Source organism: Cavia porcellus, unplaced genomic scaffold, assembly GCF_034190915.1.
Source record: "Cavia porcellus strain 051 isolate PalLab524CR breed Dunkin Hartley unplaced genomic scaffold, mCavPor4.1 scaffold_14, whole genome shotgun sequence".
NCBI lineage: Eukaryota > Metazoa > Chordata > Mammalia > Rodentia > Caviidae > Cavia > Cavia porcellus.
In genome coordinates, this window is record NW_026947497.1 from 43,785,509 (window position 1) to 43,798,512 (window position 13,004).

Here is a 13,004-nt window from a genome sequence, read left to right on the forward strand (position 1 = left end):
AGGAGGATCACAAATTTAACTTCAGCCTGGGGGCTTAGTGAGATCTTGCTTCAGAATAAAAAATACAAAACGGGCTAGGATAGAGCTCAGTGTGAAAGTCCTGAGTTCAATCCCCAATACTGAAAAAAAATAATGAAGTGATTATGGAGTTACTTCCTGTGTACATTTCAGAATTAGTTTTAAGATTCCCAAAATGAAAAAAAACCTGAGACGTGAAGAATAAATGAATAATAAACCCAATGGCAAACCAATCTAGAAACTCAAAGGACCAAATCAGAAAACACATCAACCTATCTCTGGTCCTTTGTCCTCCAGGGAGGACATCACACAAAACAAACAGCCTGCTGAAATGGCAGCACACAGCAGGGCTGCTCAGCTCTCAGGCGCAGAGGATGGAAGAGCACCAGCCAGCTGTGGTTACCAAGCAGTTAGCGGCACCGCCCAAACAGGCCCCAGGTGTGTGAGGAGCCAAGCGCAGTGACAGGCTCTAGGGGCATCAAGGAAGCACGGACCACAAGAAAGACCACAGAGGGGAGAATGAACACAGCACTCACCGCCTGCATGGCAGAACCTCGGGGAGGATGGGGCTCTATGAGCAGCTGAGAAGGTGTCTGTCCAAAACTTCGGATTTGAGCTTCAACAGCCTGAAAAAGGAATGGGCAAGGCAGAGGGTTAAGAGCTGTTAATTACAGGCAAAAGAATCTCAACTGCCACCCGAAAACACCATTCCACACTTCTGGTTTCTTTCAGGCAAAAACTGTCCCATGTTTTTGCAGTGGGGTCGTGCACCTGGCTAGGCATTGAGGGTGAGGTCACTCGTTAAGGCTGTGGAAGCTGTTCCCACAAACACTGAAAAACTTTCTCACCTTGCTCGGTGATGGGAAACAGAACCCGCAGTTACAATCAGAAATTGTCCTTTCGGCTTTGTCTCTGCATTCTTGCATTTGGTTTTCTTTTTGGCATCACCCCTAAAGGCTATTAGGGTGTATTAAGGAGCTAATCTTTTACTGGTATAGAAAAACTATTGCTTCTATGATTCTAGGCTCCATTTCAGCCTATGAAGCAGAAAGAGGAAAACAGAAACACATCACCTCTGAGAATGGCCAGTGCTGTATTGTTTTCGCCACTGTAAGAGCTTACTGTTGCCAGTCACTTTGATTGTAGGTGGCTAGGTAACAAAGGAAAAGCCAGACACTGTGTCTACATGGGACTGTCAGACCAGGGACTAACCATAAGTAACTCATGTGTGTGCCCTGTGGAAAGAAGTGCACACGTGCCCTTCCCAAAGGTCCCCCTCCCACCCTCGTGGCTCCTCAGCACACCTGCACAGGTTCCCATGTCCCAATGCCCTCATCACAGGAGCTCTTAACGCCAGGTATTGTTACCATCTAAAATGATTCTGTTTCGCTGCATGTGTGTCTGCTCCAACTAAAAGGCAAGATCCATGAAGACAAGGCCCAAAGTGCCTTAAATCTCTTAGATCTCTAAATTATAACAAATAAATATTATAGGGTGGAGAATTTAGCTCAGTAGCTTAAGTGCCTGCCTAAGTGAGCACCAGCTCAAGAGTTCAATCCCCAGTACCAAAAAAAAAAAAAAAAAAAAAAAAAACCCCAAACCAAAACAAAAAACCCAAATACATATTACAAGACAACAAAGACAGAAGGAAAGAGGAAGGAAAGGAGAAAGGGGAGAGAGGAAAAATAGAAACAAATAACCAGAGTACTTCAGTCTAGTATTCTCAATTCCCAGACTAAATGAGAATCTTCTAAATTCAGAATTGAATGTATGTTCATGTTTGTTTAATCTTTTAGGAAAGTATATGAGCAGTTTTTATATGCTCTTCAGGACTTTCACACTGTAGACAATAAAGTCATAAACAGGAGATAAGAAGGCATTATCCAGTACCACTCCCTTTCATTTGATGCAGCTATCAACAGCGGTCCTGCAAAAGCTCATGAGAAACAACAGTATTTACTTATATATGTATTTATCATCACAAAAAACTGTGCACACAGCTCCATCAGGCCTATGTCTTCTCTTGAAGAATACATTCCTAAGAAGCAGAGTGAATACACCTGAAGGGTAGAACCAAACTTAGATGTAGCCTGTTCAGCAAGGTAAGCCACACTCTGTAATCTGTGGGGATATAACAAAAATGCGCTCCCCCCAGGACACTTCTTAGTTGCTCAGGTAATAGTTCCTGTTCCTGTTGCTTCTGTCTCTTAGAAACAGCTGGTCACTCTGATGCACACTGTATAAACCAATCGCCAACTGACATGCCATTCTGCCTCTGCACTTCCTGCTTGCTCATCCCATGTAAGCCCTAGACCACCAGAGTTCAGGGCTGATACTCTGGAGATGATCCTGATCAGCGCCCATTGACATAAATAAATCTGTCTGAAAATCCTGGGTGTCATCTTGGTGTTTCTGCTCGCCGTTGCAGACGCACAGAAGGCTGTGAGACTTGTGTGAGTGGTGAGGGGGCAGCAGCACAGGCCATGGTTAAATCCTCCTCTGGACCATTTCCTGAGTTACATGATCTTGGGCGGGGAAGTTATGTAACCTATTTTGTCTCCTGTAAAGTGTAGGTAATTATAGTATCCATTTCATAATGTTGTATTAAGGATTAAATGATATGTATTTTAAAATATGGCAAAGTGCTCTGCACAGATTAGACCCTCACCATGCAGTCAACAGATACTCAAGGCTGCTAACTAGGGATTATATTTGGTACTATTTACCTGGAACTTTTTTGTCATTTACTACATCAACACTTTGCTATATCTATTTTACAGGTTAAAGAAAATAGTGCATCTGTTTGAAAGTCCACTTTATATGCTTTAATTTTGTAACTTGAACAACTATTTCTAAGATAACAATATGTAATCTATTAACTAGTGATTTCCTATTGTTTATTTTTTCTGAAATTCTGTATAACTTGTACCCTTTTAATGTTTTTTCTTTTTCTCCTTAAATTAAAAAAAAAGAAAAAAAAAAGAAAATAGCACACAGTAAACTTGGGTTTACTGTAAACCTTAAGGTTACATGGTAATTAAGTGGCAGATTCAAACTCTGCACTGCATAGGGGGATTCTTGGCTTCATACTCAACCTTTAAGCCCTCCTGCTTCTTCATGTTACGTACTATGCCAGTCACCAGAGCGGAGCCTAAGTGCTAGAAAAGATGAACTCGCTGTCTAATGAATGACTAGAAATTGTGATATGGTCATTATCATCGTTTCAGAGAAGTATGCTCAGACACAAGTGACAAGGAGGCAAGGCTGGCACAAATCATGAGCACCAAGACCAGCTGTAGGAACAAGCAAGCCCGTTTCATGGATCTGTGTGGGAAGGCCCAAAGGTCAGTGGTGTTAGCCAGAAAGTCTGTGCCAGCAGGATGAAGGAGCTGTGCAAGCAGCTGAGGGGTCTGCATTGGAGCCAGAAAGCAATGCCCCAAGTAGAGACCAGAACTGTCCCAAAAAAGTACCACAGTCATCCTCAGCAACAAGATCCCAAGGTCCCCAACGATGCAAACACCTCAGCAACAAGATCCCAAGGTCCCCAACGATGCAAACACCTCAGGAAGCCAGTGTGATGAGCTTCTCCCGGAGATTGGACAGCACACCACACTATCTTCCCCTCCAGAGCCAGGAGGCAATGATCGCAGTAAGGACCTGAGCTCCCCTAAAGGGAACTCAGCCATTCTCAGCGACAACAAGGTCCTGGAGCTCCTCTGACAATAATAGCCAAGTTCATACCAGGAAAGCAGCTCAACAAAGCTCCTCCAGGACAACCACTGACAACAATTTTTCTCTCTGGGTCTCCTTTTTATGTTGTTGGCAACAATCCTCAGGTGAGCCCTCCATACCCAGCACCATGCTGATTCAGTTCAGTTGTTACAAGTGGCCCACCAGCTATCAATCCACACAGTCCTCAAAGTGCTACAGAATTAAATCTTAGACACTAATCCTGACTCTTTTTGAATGTGCAAATTACAGAAAAAGACTATAAGGCAAGGGTGGTGAATTTATGGCACAAATGTTGTTTTTCTTTTTAAGATTAAAGATGTGAATGTCTGAGTTATTTTTTTCTAAACTAAAACTTTAGTATTTAGGTTTAATGGTAGTGTTAGCACTTTGAAATCAAAACAGTAAGTGGGTTTTGGGCTGGGGTTTGGGCACATTTCTAGAAGGTTCACCAGCACTATGGTAAGGTACTGACTATGATTTCAAAACTACAGTCACACTTTATACCATCAATTCCAGGTTTTTTGCATTCATTTAATGTTTAGCTGCCATTTTCCATTCATCTTGGCCTCTTAAGTAGTTACAACAGTTCCTTCCACACTGTTTGTCTGTTCTTAGTGTCATTATTTACACTAGACTGTTTCCCTAACCTAGTCCCTTATTCTTTGCCTCTCACTCTTTTGTTTTACTTTGTTTTTTAGGGGGTCCTAGGGATGAAGTCCAGGGTGTGTTCTACTGCTGCGCCATATCCCCAGCCCTGGGAACTTCTTTATCACCCACAGATTATCAATATTAGCTCTTTTTTAAATATTCTAACTTCTTAATCTCTTGTCCTGGAAATTTGTTGTGGTGGACTTTAGAGTTCCAGGGCCACACCCAGTGGACTGCTTTTTTTTTTTTTTTTTTTTTTTTTGTATCAGGAATTGAACTCATGACCTCATGCTTGCCAGGCAGGCACTTATGCCACTAAGCTAAATCCCTGGCCCTGGATTGCCTATTTCTATAAAGTGTCCATCCCAACACTGCTGCTCATCTATGGGAACCAGGTGTGCATCTCAGCACACCTAAACGCATGTGTCTAATACCAGGAAAAACTAATTTTACTCTGGCATTCCTCAGTGATGGATGACATTCCTCTGGGGATTCTTGTTTGTTTATGCTCAGAACCTTACCAAAATGTTAAAATATTACTTCTTTCGCATATACCCAGTCACTTAGCCCAGTCACTTCTGTAAAGGTTCTCACATTCACCATTCTCTCTGAACGGAGGCCCCTTAACTTCAAGAAGTTGTCTCCACACTGAAATTGTCTCCTCCCAGCCTTTCCCCATTCGGTATCTGGTTTCTGCCTTCAGTGTTCCCTGTGGAAGTAAGTTTCTCAGATTTTTCTTTGTGCAGCATCCTCTAGTCAGTGTCCTGAAGGTTTTATTCTCCCATTCGACCCACTTATGCAAGTGCTCTTCTTCAATCAAGCTGGTTTCCTTCCACAAATAAAAGCCATCTCTAACATGTCTTCTCTCCATGCCACCGTCCCTCTGCCTTAGTTATGGAGACCAGTGCCTGACACCTACAATGAACACAGGAGAGGTTTACTTTGGCTCTCATTTTTAGTCCACAGTTGACCTGTCCCAAGGCTGGAAAGCTTGGTGGCAGGGCCTGCAGAGGGGAAAACTGCTCACATAATGGTGGCCAGGCAGCAGAGAGAGAGAGAGAGAGAGAGAGAGAGAGAGAGAGAGAGAGAGAGAGAGGGAGGAAAGGTGCTAGGTAGGGAGATATAAACCACAACCTCTCCTACAATGGTTGCCTTCATTGTCAATTTTTGAATTTTCAACCTTCTCTTGAAAACTTTTCTTGGGTTTCACTGGCAAGTGAAATAATACTTCCCAAATCTTACAGCTTATTTCTACTGCTGACTGCTGTACACACTGGACTCAAGCTTCTGGGGATGTTAATCTTTGATAGCGTATGCAGTGTCTATATACAGGTAGGCTGTATTTTAGTATGGGCAGCAGATAGATCAGCATCTTGAACATAATACTCCAACAAGAGCATGTTTTGCTGATGATATAGCAAGGAACCCCAGAACCTTCATGATTCATCCAGGGTCCCACGGGACAGAAACCAAGCTTGCGAGATGAGCACAGTTCTTCGGGGTAAAATGGGGGTGTGACGGACAGTGGGGGGCAATAGTGCATCTCTCAGGGAAGCTCTGAAAGTCATGGAAGAAAGTAATTTTCATTTCCATAGCCTAGCACATTTGAGAGACATGACTACCTTCTAGAGTTCTGCTATTTTGGTGACTGTTAAGGCTAAGTAACAAATCTGGTGTGGGGCACATGGGGTATGAAAGCGCCTTTGATAAGTCTGTGTATTACCCCCTTTTCATTTCTCCATGCAGTTCTCTGTGCAGAGCAATGGAAAATGTAAGGACACAATGAGGTACGGAGTCCCAGTAAACATACAGGCAACCTTACACAGGTGTAAAGTTCAAGGCAGTAGAAACATAACATACATACCAAACACCTGTACTGTTTTCAAACACTCACATTCCCACTTAGACAGTTTTTCTCTCATGATCTTTAAACATTTGTTTATTATGAGGCTAATGAATGCCCAACTATCTGTTAGACGACTTTGATAGTTATTAACACACATGGCCTCAAGTTATCTCAGAAGGGCTTAGTCTAAGCAATGTGCTAGACAGATTCATTGACAATCACCTTTTTTTTTTTTTTTTTTTTTGGTCTTTTTCATTTTTATCGATACCGGGAATCGAACTCATGACCGCCTGCTTGCAAGGCAGGTGCTTATGCCGCTGAGCTAAATCCCCAGCCCCTCAAGTAATCACCTTTAAGCGATTTGTTTTCCGATCTTCAATGCAAGATTGTACAGTAAATGAAAACATAAAATACTGAGAAAGCATTAGCTGGTAACCTTCGTATCTTTTTCCAAAGGGATTGAACACACACCAGTTTGCAAGATGTTCAGGCCAAAAGTGGGAAAACTGACAGTTCTGATTAAATCCTCCCATCCTAACTACTTATCATGGAGTGGCATCAGAGGTTACAGTTAGGTTTGCAGACACTGACATCAGACTGGTTCAGTATAAACCTTGGCACTCTTACGTATGAGCTGAGCGATCTGGGGTAAATACTTAACCTTCTTTGCCTTCATTTCCTCTTCTAAAAATTGTGCTAACAGCTGTAGATCTTTTTTTATAGAGTTGTGAAGATTAGGTGAGATCATATAATGCATTTAGGACAGTTCTCTACACAAAGTAAACTGTTAGTGATGACGTTATTTTAGCTTGTATGTAAAAGATTTAACCCAGTATTTGGTGGCCTTCAAATGTACTCAACAAATGTTACCAAAGTACTCACGGTGAGATTAATAGGAACAGTAATCCAGCCCTACCTGTTTACTCCCTGCCCGGCCCTCTTACACCATATAATGTGTCATGCGATGTGTCACTTTGTCTTTAAAACCTTGTACATACTCTCCAGTTCCACTTTTTCTATTCCCTTCCTTATGGTGATTGTCTCTTCCCATTCTTTAAAACTGAGTTCCAGCTTCGCTGGCCTCTCGACCTTATCCAGGTCTCTTATGACCTGATCCAGACTGCTGCTGGCCCTCCCACAGCATTCTCAGAGCAGTGTGCACAAAGCAGTTTATTTTCCACTGTTTTATAAATCTAATATCCTAATTATGGACTAACATGGTGGTTGAATTTTCTGTCTCATTCCCTAGATCAAGATTTTCCTTAAGAAAAGAGACCACCATGCATATTTGGAGCTATGTGTCTAGAGCCTGGCACATAGTAGGTGCTCAGTAAACATGAAAGACCACACAAGGTGACTTAACTTAGCATGGACACAGCAAAAAGATGCTGCTAACATAGCTACAGAGCAAACGAGTGCTGAATAAAATATCATCTTAAACATTTCTACTAAGAAGCTCACTGTATTACTTAACATTCTTATTCATCAATTCCCAATTATTGCCATAAATGGACTACTATTACACTCTACAATAAAACCTGAATTCAGCAGGCAGCATTCCAGATGTTGAAAAGCACACTAATAAAAGAGACCCTGCAAATATTTCAAGATATCCCAGTAAAACTAGGTATTTATATTTTACAAACAGCATCTCAAATATTACCTAGAGGATTTATTAATGGATTTCCAAATGGAAATATTATGAAGAGACTTTCAACAAGCTGAGTGTTCTATTGTTTTCTGTGCCAACTAGTGCACACTTGCATGGTTTTAAAGGTAGACAGGAAACATAACAACACAGAGAAAGTATAGACACACACACGAGACAGAATGAAAGGAAGAAGTAAAAGAAAAGTACTGCTGGCTTAGTGACAAGGTAATGTGTGCCTTCAACTTAACAAAAATTCTTTTGATGTAGGCTTTTTAATCTAACTAAGGAAACAAATTAACTCAATATAACACTCAGTGACTAACAATAAATATAACATTTTAAGATGAGGGCTAGGTTAGAAATAACTTACACATATGGATGTGATTACTATGTATGCTGCTTTTCTTAAGCACGAACTCTGAAATTGCATTTTATCTCACATGGACTTACATCTGAAAGCACTATTAGGAGAGGAGGGAGAAGAAACTGACTCATTAAGAGAAACTGTGCTACTTATTAATATAGTGCAATTTTCTGACATAACTAAAAGTAAGCTCTAGAAGATTGTCTTAAGATTCTTGTTTACTAAGAAATGTTGAACAAGATCTCATAGTTTAGGGGCCGGGTTTTAGCCTAGCAATGTAAGTGCCTGCCTGGCAAGTGCAAGGTCCTGAGTTTGATCCCCAGTACAAAAAAAAAAAAAAAAAAAAACTTCACAGTTCAGATTAAAAGTATTTACCAAGAGTCATACTATAACCACTCAGTGGTTTCTCCAGGGCTTTGCATCATATGAGTGACCGAGTCCCCTGTTCTCCCTCAGACATTTGAGCTCAGACTGCAGCCTGAGCCCTGGACCCTGGGCAGTTCCCCTCTCAGCCTCCTGGCCTTGCTAACTCTGGCAGCTGCTGTCAGCATCTAGCTTTGATACCAAAGAGTTTAAAAAGAGTGCCACTAATCAAATGACGACTTGGCCATTCTCTGTTCAAGTTCATATTTAATTCTTACAGAAAAATTGCAATAATAATTGCTAAGGTCAAAAGAGGACCCGTAATAAGTACCTGACAAAAATGAGATGAAATTTTCCAAAGAGAAAATTCATGTAATACAATACATATGGCCCTGTTTAGATAACATCTCTAGCTGGTCAAAAAGAAAGAAAGCATCATTTAAAACATTCAGAAACCAGGCAAACAATGTAAGGAATAGAAAGTTACTTTTCAGGAGTCAGAGAAATAAATTCACAAATAATAAAACTAATAAATAAATCCAACTCAAATTATTTCAAACTCAATAAGCCACAAATTTAAAAAGCAGCCTTTCAGGGAAAAAGGCAATTTTTAGACCAGGATACACTAGAATATAGAATATTTAAAATTTAATCAGAAAAATGTTCAAAATACGGAATAGAAAACATTTAATCGATAATGTATGAAAAATAATACATGTAAAAGAGAAATACATTAAAGAAACTAAGACTGAACAGAAGTGATTTCACATGAGTTCAGACTTGAATATTTAATAATTTTTAAATTTTGAGCAATTATAGAAAATATCTAAAAATTCAGAAAACAGTCAGATTTTAATAGTTGCTAACACAGGTAACTAAATCTACTATGCATTTTCTTAAGAATCAGGTGGATGCAATAAGAATGAAGGATAAAAAGTTACAACAGAACTCTCTGTAACTGTAAAAATTTGGAGAATAAAGACGTAATAAATCCCTAAAAAGGAAAACTACACTGTCTTTTAAAATGAGTTAAGGTGAATGTAACCACATGAAAACTAGTCTATAATGTATATATCAAAGAAAAATTCCTAGTTATAAAAGTATGTAAATAAAAATATACATTTCCAATATAATACCCACGATAACATGTTATGTGAGCTCATACACACACGCAGGAATACAGAAGCAGTATACAATCCGGAATAACTGTACCAAGTTATTACTAGTGGTTCTCTCTGGTGGAGAATAAAAATAAAATAAAATAAAATTTATACTTTCTTACTATTATACCATTTTACATTAAAATGAGTTACTCTTGAAATAAAGAACAAAAATTTTCCATTTTGAAAGAAATCTAAAACTGAGGAAATAAAGTCTAAAAAGGACTGCCAATATCTGATATAACTTTATGAAATTAAATTTATCCACTAATCTAGCAGCCCAAAATATAATTTAATCACCTAAAAACTCCAGCTGATAAACTGGCTCAAAAAAGTTAAAACAGACATTCTTAACGAAGTTAATTTTTATTAACTTATTTATTAAACTTATTTCCTAACTTTTTTTGATTCCAAAGATCCCTTGGTTTTCACAATATTTTGCTATCATTTAGGATTAATTAAATATTTTTAAAGGTATATAAAATTCTAAATAAATAATATTGTTTTCCTCCAAACAGCATGAGAAATGCATGAGACAACTGGAGACATATACATGTCAAGGGGTTATGGAATCCATGGAGAGAGAGAACAACAGCATACCAAATACAATGAAGTTTTATTTTAAAAATAATGCAATGATAAAAAAAAACCATAGGAAAGGGAAAATTATGGCAGCGTTAAGGTAAAATATGAAGTCATTATAATTTTGGAAATAAGCGTACATTTTCTCACTGGTTCTCTGTAATGAGCCCATGCACGCCAGGCACATTAAACTGAGGACCAGCCGACCCTTACTGCAATTTCCAGTTCTTGCAGCTGTCCATCTACTACAGCATAATCCCAGCTGCCAATCTGAAAGAAACCAGCTAGTCAGAGCAGACACAACCAACAGAAACAAACGTCACTCAATAATGTTCAGCGGCTCTGTGTTCATGGATAATTTCAAACAGTATCTCTGTCTAGAACATTGATGTGCTCATTCAAAACACCTCCATCTCTGGCTACTGGAAATGAGTAGATAAAGCATCCTGCCTAGAAAAATAAGTGGAATGTCTTCAAAGAGGCTGCCAATGTCAAACACAGTGAAAACAGTGAAAACTTCTTAAAAACTGAAGTAAAACAGAAGTAATTTACTGCATTTAGGAAGACATTTCTTAAAACCATTTAAATTTGTCTAAACAACCTCAGCGAAAGATAGTCATTTTGTCAATCATTAATTTAGTAGGAATCTCCTCCTCTATTTTCTCAGTATTTGTGAACATTCAGACCAGCGAAATGAGACACAGAGAGGAATTAAATAATATATTCCTTGATTTCAACAGCAGTGGCAGGGATAGAGGAAAGACAAGACATTTACTGCTACAAAATATTTTATTAACAACTAGAAATTTTGTACTTGACTCAAATAATAACCAAATTTCAGTTGCTTCTTTGCCCTTAATAATGAAAAATAAAAGCACTGTCTAAATTCTAAACAAACTTAAGAAATCAGTCATTATTTTGAAAACTTACATATCTGTCATGTAGATAATTTTATACATATTCTCCAAGTTTATGAACTTTTATCCTAATATTTCAAAAGCCTGTACTTAGTTTAAAGTTCAGAGAATAAAATTCAGTCATTAGATTTAAGATAATGTAAAGCAGCAACTGAAAGAAATGGATTCATGATAGATATCATGAACAACAGAATGGCTAACAGATTTGGAAAGGTATCTGATAGAAATATAAATATCATAAAATGATAAATACCCTGCTTCATATTCTTGGCTGTATAATTTAGCTACTCATTTACCTACTTTTAGTAAGTCTGCAATAGGCATAATACTAAGCAAAATGCAAAGATGAGATTTGCTAACGACTTTGATACTCATTTAGTGACTAAGAGAAACTCTGTTTAATTGTTATGGTTTTGATGTACTAGTAAGTCTGGCATAATTTCATGGGATTTTTATGTAGGTTTTCAATTAAAACTTGACTAATCCTTACCGTTTATTTAGCTTTCATTGTACAGTTCCTGCCCTGCACTGTGTCAAATATGCCATCTGTGTAACACACTTCTGGCCAACAATGCTTCAAGATTGTTTCTATAACACTCTGGATTAGAGTTACATGAAACTGTAACTTACTGCATTTAATACTTCTAATTTACTATATTGCTACAATCACTGTAATACTGTGGTCCTGGTCTTAAATCTCCCTGCAGTTACAACAGATTCCTGCCCTACCTGCTTTAAACAGACTTACAGACCACTCCTCCAACTATTTAGCAAATGTTAACAATGCTATAAATACCAATTGTGTTTATGCTTTCTGAAAGATTCACTGCAGACAGGGTTCTGCAGCAGTGTTGGAGCTAACTGAGCTGTTGACTCCCACCAAGAGTGATGGAATCCTAAGCCAAAAATGCTTTTCCTCGGATAAGATATCTGATTTGCTACTGCTGTCATGAAACTGGGGTCATGTAAACTTAAACACTGCTGCTGCTGCTTTTTGGAAAACAGACCTCAGGGCGATTATGAGTTGCTAAAACAGTATCTGGAAGGGTAAGCTTGGAAGAGGGGAAAACCATCTGCTGACACTAAACACAATTTAAGGGAGATTGTCAGGTTTTACTTCATGTTACCATATATATATATATATATATATATATATATATATATATATACCATATATATTTTCCTCCCCTTCAAACTGAGCAACATTGTGGCTCTTCCCCACCCCACCCCCCATACATGTAGGGGGATGAAGCTGAGATCTCTTCTCAGAAGTAAGTCAACATTACATAAACATAAAGCAACTTCTACATATGCTTGAAAATAGAAAAAAATTATACTTCTGCAGGACATATAGTAAGTACATACAGCAAAGTGCAAGGTGAAAAAGCACAGACAATACTACTCATATTACAGGGGTTCTACAAGCAAGATCAGGTGCTGCCCCGTATCTTTCAGCCTTTGGGCTGCCACCCTGTCTTCCAGCCTCCTGGTCACCCAGGATCTGGCTCGTGTGTTCTGCATAGGCTGTGCTAGGCTCTGTGCTGCATCTGCACTTCACTTTTATCAAAAGGTCCTCTTCCAGCTTCACTCACAGACAGCTGAGTGACTGCAGAGGATTTAAAAAATAAATCAAAAGGCTTGAAATCAGATACATGATATCCTGTGGTACAATTTCAAGAAATGGTACAATTCTGTAGCAGAGGCTTGTTTCTGCATGTATCAA

General features: G+C 38.9%; 1 protein-coding gene across 6 annotated transcripts in view; it reads right to left on the reverse strand.

The window, feature by feature from the left end:
* Lrba (LPS responsive beige-like anchor protein) overlaps window positions 1–13,004 on the reverse strand; it is a 662,281-nt gene that overhangs the window by 47,449 nt on the left and 601,828 nt on the right. For all 6 annotated transcript variants that reach the window (XR_010039211.1, XR_010039212.1, XM_003476894.5 and 3 more), the window contains exon 49: window positions 555–644. Coding sequence is in view for 4 of the 6 variants with exons in the window: in XM_003476894.5 (XP_003476942.2) it covers window positions 555–644 (90 nt within the window). In the remaining 2 variants the exon portion in view is untranslated. The remainder of the gene's footprint in view (window positions 1–554; window positions 645–13,004) is intronic.